This window comes from Hemiscyllium ocellatum, chromosome 7 (assembly GCF_020745735.1).
Source record: "Hemiscyllium ocellatum isolate sHemOce1 chromosome 7, sHemOce1.pat.X.cur, whole genome shotgun sequence".
Lineage (NCBI taxonomy): Eukaryota > Metazoa > Chordata > Chondrichthyes > Orectolobiformes > Hemiscylliidae > Hemiscyllium > Hemiscyllium ocellatum.
The window spans coordinates 108,634,495-108,646,638 of NC_083407.1; the positions used below are offsets into that span (position 1 = coordinate 108,634,495).

At 42.7% G+C, this 12,144-nt stretch overlaps 1 protein-coding gene across 1 annotated transcript in view; it reads right to left on the reverse strand.

Moving 5' to 3' along the window:
- Positions 1 to 440: 440 nt before the first annotated feature.
- Positions 441 to 12,144, reverse strand: part of vwc2l (von Willebrand factor C domain containing 2 like) — a 32,105-nt gene continuing 20,401 nt past the window's right edge. The window contains exon 3 of the mRNA XM_060828165.1: positions 441 to 829. Coding sequence (XP_060684148.1) covers positions 678 to 829 — 152 coding nt within the window. The 3' untranslated portion in view covers positions 441 to 677. The remainder of the gene's footprint in view (positions 830 to 12,144) is intronic.

A 12,144-nucleotide genomic window follows, 5' to 3' on the forward strand; every position in this document is an offset into this window, starting at 1 on the left:
AGGACAACTAAAACGCATTCTGCAGAATGTCACAATTTATATTTAACAAAATAATATATTTTATAATATATGCTTATTTGCCACACTAAGTACAGTTGCGCTATAATTCCACATTGTAAATTATTTTCATTGGAATATTCTCATTTACATTTTCAGGCACAACATCAGTGTATAAGACTATAAAATGAACAGTCTTTTCCTGTGACAACTTCCCTCGGTTAATTGTCAAGTGAAGATGAAGCAGACAGCAAAGTGCAGAGAAAATCACAGCTAAACTAAATCCAAAATTTCTAAATGTCTCACAGTTTGCCTGCAAACAGCATTTAATGGTTAAGTGCAAATGGGCAGTGGAGTCAAGAACAGGGAGAAATCCTTCAGATGAGACAAGAAGCAACAGCAACAGATGTAAAAATTGCAAAGTGAAAACGTCTCTGTAATCAGCAGTCAAAAAGTCAATTTAATCTTCGACAAGAAATGGCACCCACAGGTAGATTGAGATGATTGACAATGTAAAAAAATAGTGTTTCACCAAACAGTGTTTGCACCAGGAATCTAAATCTTCTGGTGACTATTGCAATGGGTAGAGCTAGGCAATTTTTTTTTGGCTATACAGCACACAAAGGTGCTGCTTTGCTGGCAGTTAGTTATCGGTGGAACAGTTTGCTGCATCATCCAGGTCACAGGCGTTCACATTCGCGTTTGACACAGGTAGCCTGTCGCTCTGTCTTCCACCAGTCCCCGTTTTGTGAGCAGTAGCATATGGTGCAGTCATCTACTTTCACTTCCTTCCCTGCTGGGATTATTGTGGAACCTGCAAAGCAGTTGGGACCTGAACAAAAAAGTAAGCAGATGCACCGGGGCACCGAGTGTTAGTAACAGGGACAATCACTACATCGCTAAATTAAAAACTGCAAATCTGAAGTGTGAAAACCGAAAACTGGAGATAAAAACTAATAAGTCACATCTGCATAAATGCCAGGCTGATGCCTAGGGTATATAAAATATCACAGTCTGCCTCTTTATAAATGTCCATTGTGCTTATCTCCAGATTCAGCAAATGCTTTCTCCTGCTTGAAGCACTTTTATATTCGAGATGTTTCAGTAAAGTCATAAATATCTTAATATGGGTAATGAAATCAAAATACAGATATGGTTTTACTTTATAAATTGGTCTTTAACCCTCTAACTGTTTAATTTTGCACAGAACAGCCATTCAAAATTTATTTCAGCATATATAATTAAATAGTGATTTGATGGTCTATTAAATTGAAAGACTTTTGTTTTAATCCCTCATTAGTTTATTCTTTATTCTGAATTTAGTCATATAAGCAGATACATCTGAATATCACAACTTGGAGTTTTGTTCACAGGCACATTTCATGTATAGACATTGATCCAAGTGGTGCTAAAATAGTTATGAATTATTTTAATTCATCATTCATAGTATGTGGGTGTTGCAGACTGGATCAGCATTTACTGCTCATCCAAATTGTCTTTGAGAATGTATGGTGAGTTGCAGTCTATGGAGGGCTAGATACACACACAGTGCTGTTAGGAAAACAGTTCCAGCATTTTGACCCAGTGGTAATGAATGAATGATGATATAGATACAAGTCTGGTTGGTGTGTGACTTGTAGGGGACTGTGCAGATGGTAGTATGCCCTTGCATCTATGCTCTTGTCCTTCAAGGTAGTTTAGAAGTGCCAACGAAAGAGCAGTGGTGAGTTACTGCAGTGCACCTTGAAAATGACACACTGTCATAGCAGTGTGTGACATTAATGAAGGAAATGCATGTTGAACATGGTGGACGTGGTGATAACCAAGCTGGGTACTTTGTCCTGGATGGTGTTGAGCATCTTGAGTGTTGTTGGAGCTGCACCCATCCAGGAGAGTAGGAAACATTCTATCACATTCATGACTTGTAAACAGCGGACAGATTCATTGGAGTCAGGAGGTGAGTCACAGAGTTCTGAGCCACTGGACAAATCCAGTTCAGTTTCTGGGGTCAATGGTAACTCCACTTTGTTGATCGTGGGGGATTGAGCAATGGTTACAGCATTGATCATCATGGAGAGATGGTTAAGATGATAATTACTTGGTATTTCTGGTACAACATATTTGCCCAAGCTAGGATGTTCATAGAATCATAAAGTACAGAAGGGGTTCTTAAGCCCGTTAAGTCTGTACCCCCAAAATTACACTAAATCCGCATTAGCTTCACTTTCCAGCACTAGGTCCATAGCCTCGAATGTTTTGAAATTTCAAGTGCTCATCCAATTATTATTTAAAGGCTACCCACCTCAACTATCTTCCCAAGCAGCGTATTACAGGCCCTTACCACACTGCGGGTGGACATTTTTCTTCAAATTCCCTCTAAACCTCCTACTATCCACATTAAAACTGTGCCCTTTTGTTATGGACCTTCAACTAAGTAGAATAGTTGCTTTCTAACTACCCTGTCCATGCTTCTCATAATCTTAAACACCTCAATCAAGTCCCCCATCTCCCAACCAACCTTTTTTGCTCCAAAGCTGATTCAGTCTCTCCTCATAGCTAAAGTGTTCCATCCGAGGGAACATGTTGTCCAGGCCTTTCTATAAATGGACATGGACAGCTTCAGTATATCTGGTGCTAACTTGTATAATCATTAGTGATCATTCCACTTCTGTCTGGATGATATAGCATGGAGTCATATAGCATGGAAACAGATCCTTCGATCCAACTTGTTCAAGCTGACCAAGTTTCCCAAACTCAACTCGTCCCACTTACCTGTGTTTGGCCTATATCTCTCTAAATCTTTCCTATTCATGTACCTGCCCAAATGTCTTTCAAATGTTGCAATTGGACCTGCATCTAAGATTTCTTTTGGCAGTTCATTCCACATACGAATCATATATGTGAAAAAGTTACCCTTGAGATGCCTTTTAAATCTTTCTCCACTCACCTTAAAAATATATCCCCTAGTTTTGAATTTCCACACCCTAGGGAAAAGTATTCACCTGATCTCTGCCCCTTATAAATTTACAAACCTCTATAAAGTCACCCCTCAACCTCCTACGCTCCAGTGAAAGAAGTCCCAGTCTATCCAGCCTCTCCTTATAACTCAACATCCTGGCAAACCTTTTCTGAATCCTCTCCAATTTAATAATATCCTTTCTATAGCAGGGTGGCCAGAACTGCACACAGTATTCCAAATGTGGCCTCACCAAATCCTCTACAACCTCAACATAACATCCCACCTCCTATACTAAATGGTCTGAGCAATGAAGGCAAGCATGCTTAATGAGTGCTTAAGTGCTTGCCTATCTGTGATGTAACTTTTAAAAGAACTATATATCTGAAATCCAAGGTCTGTCAGTTTGACAACACTCTCCAGTGCCTTATCATTAATTGTATATGTCCTACCCTTGTCTGCTTTATCAAAATGCAACACCTTGAATTTATCCAAATTAACGTCCATCTGCTAATCCTCAACCCATGGCTGATTTGATCAAGATCTCTTTGTAATCTTAGATAACCTCCTTCATTGTTGGCTATACCACCTATGTTGGTGTCACCCACAAACCTATCAACTATGCCTCCTAAATTCTCATCCATGATAAACGACAGTGGACCCAACACCAAGCCCTGCGCAATACTGCTGATAAGAGGCCTCCAGTCTGAAAAACAATCCTCCACCACCACTTCTGTCTCCTATTGTCAGGCCAATTTTGCATCCCAATTGAAAAGCTCTCCCCCTGAATTCCATGTGATCCAACTTTGCTACCCAGTCTACCATGTGGAACCTTGTTTAGGGGCTTTACTAAAGTTCATGCAGACAACATCTACCACTCTGCCCTCATTGATCTTTTTATTTATGTCCTCAAAAAACTCAAGCAAACTATCCCTAAAGTCTTGAAGAAATAGACAAAAATGGCAAGGCCTTGAGGATTCCCATGAGGAACACCTGTAGAGTTTCCTGACACTGATATTTGACCTTGAAGAACCACAAAAGCCTTCCTTCATGCTGAGTAGCATTAGAATTCCTCCTGATTCGCACTGACTCGAGTTTTGCTCGGGCTCCTTGATGCCACACTTGATCAAATGATGTCAAAGTCGATCACTCTCAGTTAATGTTTGGAATTCAGCTCTTCTGACATATTCGAACCAAAGCTGTAATGAGCTCAGGAGCTGAGTGATCCTGGCAGAGCTCAAACAGAGTGTCAGCAACACAGGTTATTGCTCAGGAAGTGCTGCTTGACAGCATTGTTGATGACCCCTTCATCACTTTTATGATGATCGAGAGTAGACTGATAGCGTAGTAATTGCCCAGTTTTAATTTTGTAGACAGGACACATCTTGGCACTTTTCCATATTAATAGGTGAATATCAGTGTTACATCTGTACTGAAACAGCTTAGCTCAAGGCATAGCTAGTTAGGAGCACAAACTTTCAGTACTATTGTCCAGGACCCATTGCTTTTGCAACATTCAGTGTCTTTAGCCATTTCTTGACATCACATGATGTGAATGAAATTGGCTGAAGACTTGCATCTGTGATACTTGGGACCACTGGAGGAGGCTGAGATGGATCATCCATTTCTGTCTGGAGATTATTGCAAATGTTTCAGCCTTATCTTTTGCACTGATGTGCTGGGCTCCCCCTTTATTGAGAATGGGATTTATGTGGAGATTCCTCTTCCTGTCTGTTACTTAATTGTCCACTACCATCCACAACTGGATGCAGAAAGACTGCAAAGCTAGATTTGATCCACTGGTTGTGGGATTGCTTAGCCCTATCCATCACTTGCTGCTTCAGCCATTTGGTTTATAAGTAGTCCTGCATAGAGACGTCATCAGGCTGACACTGCAGTCCTTGATATGCCTGGCTTGATCCACGAGATATGCCAGACCATGAGCTTACAGGTTGGGGTTGAGTATATTGCTGTTGCTGACGGCCTACAGTACCTCATGAAAGCAAATAAGAGGCCATCCAGCCCATTGTGATGATTGAGGCTGTTCGCAAAGATCAATCTGACTAGTCCCAGCATCCCCATTCTGTCTCTGTGGGCATGCAAATGTTTCTTTTCAAGTTGATATCCAAATATTTTTTGGGAGACATTATTAACAAGTCTGTTCCAATCACCCTTCCAGGAAGTGTGTTGCAGACAACATTAACTCATTGGATGGAAAGAAAATTTCTCCTCCTCTCTTCCCCAGCATTGTGTTTTTTTGACATGTACAAATTGAGCACTGGTTCTTATACTGATTTCTGGAGAATACTGCTGCTCGCTTTCATCTAATCTGAGAAACAACCTCTCTTCGGTACTCTTGACTCTTAGCCTATTTAGTATCTGTGTTGGCACCACCCACAGATTTCAATGAAAGAAAAGTCTTTAAAAATTAAAAGGCTTCAACTATAACACAGATACAAGTGTTACATATATCATTGTTGTGTATCTGAGGAGCAGAGAGGTCAAATATTTTGCAAGCAAATGAAAAATCCTCCAGTTGATTTTGTAGAGTTAACAAACTTGATTTGAACAGTCACAAAATCTCTGTCATATGGTTTGACTGCATGTTTCATTTCTAATAACTCAAATATGCAGGGCCTTCCGTTAATTTAATGAGTTCATTTTGGAAATAATAAGGCTGAAGCTACAAGTCACCCAGTTTTGAAAATGACATTATATTACAAAGGGAAATACGGGCGATTTTCAAGAATATGAGCCATAAATAAAATATAGTCACAAATAAAAAAATGTCTTGTTGAATTTATCAGATAGAGAATGGAAGAGGGAACTTGCTGTCTCTGGGAATAGCTGAAGCGAGTAGCACAGCTGCATTCCAGCGGAAACTCATAAATGGATTCTAGACACGAAAGGCATCAAAGTGGAAACAGTGGGAATATGGTCAAGGTTAGAGTGGTGCTGGAAAAGCACAGCAGGGAGGAGCAGGAAAATCGACATTTCGGGCAAAAGCCCTTCATCAGGAAGGATCTCAGTGAGTCCCTCTCTCTCTCTCACTGCAACCCCATAGCTACCTTGAAGAAGTTCTCCTCCTCTCTCTACAAGGATCTCAGTGAGTCTCTCTCTCTCTCTCACTGCAGCCCCCTCCAGCAGCTGCAGTACTCACTTTCACCGAGTGGGAGTATGGTGTTGAGATAAGAGGATCAGCCACAATTGTGTTGAATGGCAGAGCAGGCAGACTCACCCTTGGTTGTACAAGACTCAAGACATTAACCCTGTTTCTCTCTCCACGGATGGTGCCAGGCCCCCTGAGTTTCACCAGTACCTCCAGTTTTCAGCATCTGCAGGATTGGATTTTAATCTAGTCCTGAGGCTCAGATATGTCCAAATTGACCTACTGCTTTATAATTTCACCTGAACCTATTAGCATTTTGTGATTGGAAACATATATCCATTGCTCACCTGTAACCTATCACAGTTGAAAATGTGAATAAATAATCCTACTTGTGATGGGAAAGTTAGTCACCTAACATGGCTATGGAAGACTGACAACTCAAATACCAAAGCCAGCAGTCTGGCTTCCAAGCAAGCTGCAAGCTAATATCTATGGCCAGCTATTGTATTTATACTTTAATGACACAAATTCTGATAGATCATTAAATGAATTGTGAAGTAATGCATCCCGCTGTTAACTATTTTCCAGTGTTGCGTCATTGCAAGATACTTAAATTATTTACTTGAAGTTAAAGTCTAGCAATATGGACTGTGTAGGTCATAAAATTATGAATTACAATCTAGAGAATATCGATACAAAAACATAACTATATGATGGATGATTTCAGATAATTTGTTACACTGCATTTTTCTGAGACTTTTGCCTTCATTCTCTCCCATTCTCACTCCATCATGTTATATGAAGTTGGTACTGGAGAATGACAACTTTGTACACTTTCCCATGTATTCCTGTACTGCAGTACACATGACAAGAAATTCAAAATCAAAATATCCATCGTGTCTCTCAGATCTCCTTTTTGAATAAGATACTGGCTTTACAAATGAGTACTGGCATCTACCCAGCAATGTGGAAATGTGCCCACGATATCCTCTAAGCAAACAGAAAGACAAATCCAATGCGGCCAATTACCGCCCCTTCAGTCTACTCCATGATCATTAGTGAAGTGATAAAAGAGGTCATCAACAGTGCTAATAAGCAACACTTGCTTCACAATAACCTGCTCACTCATGCTCAGTTTTGGTTCCATCAGGCCAACTAAACTCTCATTACAGCTTTCATTTAAACATGAACAAAAGATATGAACTTCAGAGAGGAGGTGTGACTGACTGCCCTTAACATCAAAGCTGCATTTGACTGAGTGTGGCATCAAGAAACTGTGTGTACAGAACTGGAGTCAGTCGGATTCGGGGGAAAATTGTCAGCTCGTAAACCGAAAGGCCTAGATTTTCTGATACTGAGTGCACAAAAAAAAGTCATAGAGTCACAGAGATGTACTGCACGGAAACAGACCCTTTGGTCCAACTCATCCATGCCGACCAGGTATCCCAACCTAATCTAATCTTGTCCCATTTGTCAGCACTTGACCAATATCCCTCTAAACCCTTTCTATTCAGAAACACATCCAGATGCCTTTTAAATGTTGTAATTGTACCAGCCTCCACCACTTCCTCTGGCAGCTCATTCCACCCTCTGTATGAAGAAGTTGCCCCTTAGGTCCCATTTATATCTTTTCCCTCTCACCTGAAACCTACGTTCTCTAGTTTTGGACTCCCCCACCCCAGGGGAAAGACTTTGTCTGTTTACCCTATCCACGCTCCTCATGATTTTATAAACCTCAGCCTCCGATGCTCCAGGGAAAACAGCCCCAGCCTGTTCAACTTCTCCCTCTCGCTCAAATCCTCCAACCTTGGCAACATCCTTGTAAATGTTTTCTGAACCCTTTCAAGTTTCACAACATCTTTCCGATAGGAAGGAGGCCAGAATTGCACACAATATTCCAACAGTGGCCTAACCAATATCCTGTACAGCCTCAACATGACCTCCCAACTCTTGTACTCAATGCTCTGACTAATAAAGGAAAGCATACCAAATGCCTTCTTCATTATCCTATCTCCATGAGACTACTTTCAAGGAGCTATGAACCTGCACTCCAAGGTCTCTTTGTTCAGCAACACTCCCAAGGTCCTTACCATTAAGTGCATAACTCCTACTAAGATTTGCTTTCCCAAAATACAGCACCTCGCATTTATCTAAATTAAATTCCATCTGTTATTCCTCAGCCCATTGGCCCATTTAGAGTCATAGAGTCACAGAGATGTACAGCATGGAAAGAGACCCTTCGGTCCAACCCGTCCATGCTGATCAGATATCCCAACCCAATCTAGTCCCACCTGCCAGCACCCGGCCCATATCCCTCCAAACCCTTCCTATTCATATATCCATCCAAGTGCCTCTTAAATGTTGCAATTGTACCAACCTCCACCACATCCTCTGGCAGCTCATTCCATACATGTACCACCCTCTGCATGAAAAAGTTGCCCCTTAGGTCTCTTTTATATCTTTCCCCTCTCATCCTAAACCTATGCCCACTAGTTCTGGACTCCCCGACCCCAGGGAAAAGACTTTGTCTATTTACCTTATCCATGCCCCTTATAATTTTGTAAACCTCTATAAGGTCACCCCTCAGCCTCCGAAGCTCCAGGGAAAACAGTTCCAGCCTGTTCAGCCTCTCCCTGTAGTTCAGATCCTCCAACCCTGGCAACATCCTTGTAAATCTTTGATCAAGATTCCAATGTAATCTGAGGTAACCTTCTTCACTGTCCATTACACCTCCAATTTTGGTGTCATCTGTAAACTTAATCACTATACCTCCTATGTTTACATCCAAATCATTTATGTAAATGACAAAAAGCAGAGGACCCAGCACCGATCCTTGTGGCACTCCACTGGTCACAGGCCTCCAGTCTGAAAAACAACCCTCCACCACCACCCTCTGTCTTTACCTTCAAGCCAGTTCTGTATCCAAATGGCTAGATCTCCCTGTATTCCGTGAGATCTAACCTTGCTAACCAGACTACTATGTGGAACCTTGTCAAATGCCCTACTGAAGTCCATATATATCACGTCCACCACTCTGCCCTCTTCAATCCTTTTTGGTACTTCTTCAAAAAACTCAAATCAAGTTTGTGAGACATGATTTCTCACGCACAAAGCCATGTTGACTATCCCTAATCAGTCCTTGCCTTTCCAAATACATGTACATCCTGTCCCTCAGGATTCCCTCCAACAACTTGCCTACCACTGACGTCAGGCTCATTGGTCTATAGTTCACTGGCTTTTCCTTACCACCTTTCTTAGATAGTGGCACCATGTTAGCCAACCTCCAGTCTTCCAGCACCGCACCTGTGACTATCGAGGATACAAATATCACAGCAAGGGGCCCAGCAATCACTTCTCTAGGTTCCCACAGAGATCAGCAGTTCAGGCAGCATCCGAGGAGCAGCAAAATCGATGTTTCAGGCAAAAGGCCTTCATCAGGAATAAAGGCAGAGAGCCTGAAGTGTGGAGAGATAAGCTAGAGGAGGGTGGGGGTGGGGAGAAAGTAGCATAGAGTACAATGGGTGAGTGAGGGAGGGGATGAAGGTGATAGGTCAGGGAGGAGAGGATGGAGTGGATAGGTGGAAAAGGAGATAGGCAGGTAGGACAAGTCCGGACAATTCATGGGGACAGTGCTGAGCTGGAAGTTTGGAACTAGGGTGAGGTGGGGGAAGGGGAAATGAGGAAACTGTTGAAGTCCACATTGATGCCTTGGGGTTGAAGTGTTCTGAGGCGGAAGATGAGGTAATCTTCCTCCAGGCATCTGGTGGTGAGGGAGTGGCGGTGAAGGTCCTTGGCAGAGTGGGAGGGGGAGTTGAAATGTTGGGCCACGGGGCGGTGTGGTTGATTGGTGCGGGTGTCCCGGAGGTGTTCCCGAAAGTGCTCTGCTAGGAGACGCCCAGTCTCCCCAATGTAAAGGAGACCGCATCGGGAGCAACTGATACAACAAATGATATTAGTGGATGTGCAGGTAAAACTTTGATGGATGTGGAAGGCTCCTTTAGGGCCTTGGATAGAGGTGAGGGAGGAGGTGTGGGCGCAGGTTTTACAGGTCCAGTGGTGGCAGGGGAAGGTGCCAGGATGGGAGGGTGGGTTGTAGGGTTGCCTGGACCTGACCAGGTAGGTAGTCACGGAGGGAACGGTCTTTGCAGAAGGCGGAAAATGATGGGGAGGGAAATATATCACTGATGCTGGGGGCTTTTTGGAGGTGGCGGAAATGTCGGAGGATGATTTGGTTTATGCGAGGGTTGGTAGGGTGGAAGGTGAGCACCAGGGGCGTTCTGTCCTTGTTACGGTTGGAGGGGTGGGGTCTGAGGGCGGAGATGCAGAATGTGGACAAGATGCGTTGGAGGGCATCTTTAACCACGTGGGAAGGGAAATTGCGGTCTCTAACTGATATTCATCACACCGCTGGCTCTTGTAAATTTCTCATTGCCTCTAACTGTTGCTCCAACCAATCTATTCAATTTGATAGGATTCGCAACCAAAGACACTTCCAGCAGACATACTCCCCAGTAACATGTAATCTCTTTCTAAACTTTTTCATCCGACAAGAACAACATATCACTCCACTAAAAACCGTCTTTGCTCCTTCACAATCTACAGACTTAGAAAAAAAGACGGGATATTCATGGAAAACAAATTCATCAAATGAAACTGAGTGCTAGTCTGAGATAAGTGACAACCTTGGTAATTAAGAGCAAGTGAGTATTTCTACTGTCCAATCTTGCTGATCTGTGAGGGGAGAAAGTGAGGACTGCAGATGCTGGAGATCAGAGCTGAAAATGTGTTGCTGGAAAAGCGCAGCAGGTAAGGCAGCATCCAAGGAGCAGGAGAGTCCTGAAGAAGGGCTCATGCCCGAAACGTCGACTCTCCTGCTCCTTGGATGCTGCCTGACCTGCTGCGCTTTTCCAGCAACACATTTTCAGCTCTGATCTGTGAGGGGCCCTATTCTCTCTCTAGTTACCCTTTTGTCCTTAATGTATTTATAAAATACCTTTGGATTCTCCTTAATCCTATTTGCCAAAGCTATCTCATGTCCCCCTTTTGCCCTCCTGATTTCCCTCTTAACCATACTCCTACTTCCTTTATACTCTTCTAAGGATTCCCTCGATCTATTCTGTCTATACCTGACATATGCTTCCCTCTTTTCTTAACCAAAACCTAATTTCTGTACTCATCCTTACACCTACCAGCCTTTCCTTTCACCCTAACAGGAACATACTGTCTCTGGATTCTCGTTGTCTCATTTCTGAAGGCTTCCCATTTTCCAGCTGTCCCTTTACCTGTGAACATCTGTCACCCAATCAGCTTTTGAAAGTTCTTGCCTAATACCATCAAAACTGGCCTTCCTCCAATTTAGAACTTCAACTTTTAGATCTAGTCTATCCTTTTCCATTACTATTTTAAATCTAATAGAATTATGGTTGCTGGCCTCAAAGTGCTTCCCCACTGACACCTCAGTCACCTGCCCTGCCTTATTTCCCAAGAGTAGGTCAAGTTTTGCACCTTCTCTAGTAGGTACATTCACATATCAAATCAGAAAATTTTCTTGTACACACTTAACAAATGCCTCTCCATCTGAGCCCTTAACACTGTGGCAGTCCCAGTCTATGTTGGGAAAGTTAAAATCCCTTACCATAACCACCTTGTTATTCTTACAGGCAACTGGAATGAGAAGTGTTCATCCTGGAGTTCAGTTACAAGTGGTGTACCACCAGGATCTGTTTTGGGGCCATTGTTGTTTGCTATTTTTATAAACGACCCAGATGAGGGTGTAGAAGGATGGGTAAGTAAATTTGCAGATGACACCCAGGTCAGTGGAGTTGTGGATAGTGCTGACGGATGTTGCAGGTTACATAAGGGCATAGATAAGCTGCAGAGCTGGGCTGAGAGGTGGCAAATGGAGTTTAATGTGGAAAAGTGCGAGGTGATTCACTTTGGAAGGAATAACAGGAATACAGAGTACTGGGCTAATGTAAGATTCTTTGGTAGCATAGATGAGCAGAAAGATCTCGGTGTCCATGCACATAGATCCTTGAAAGTTACCACCAGGATGATAGGTTTGTGAAGGAGGCATAACGGT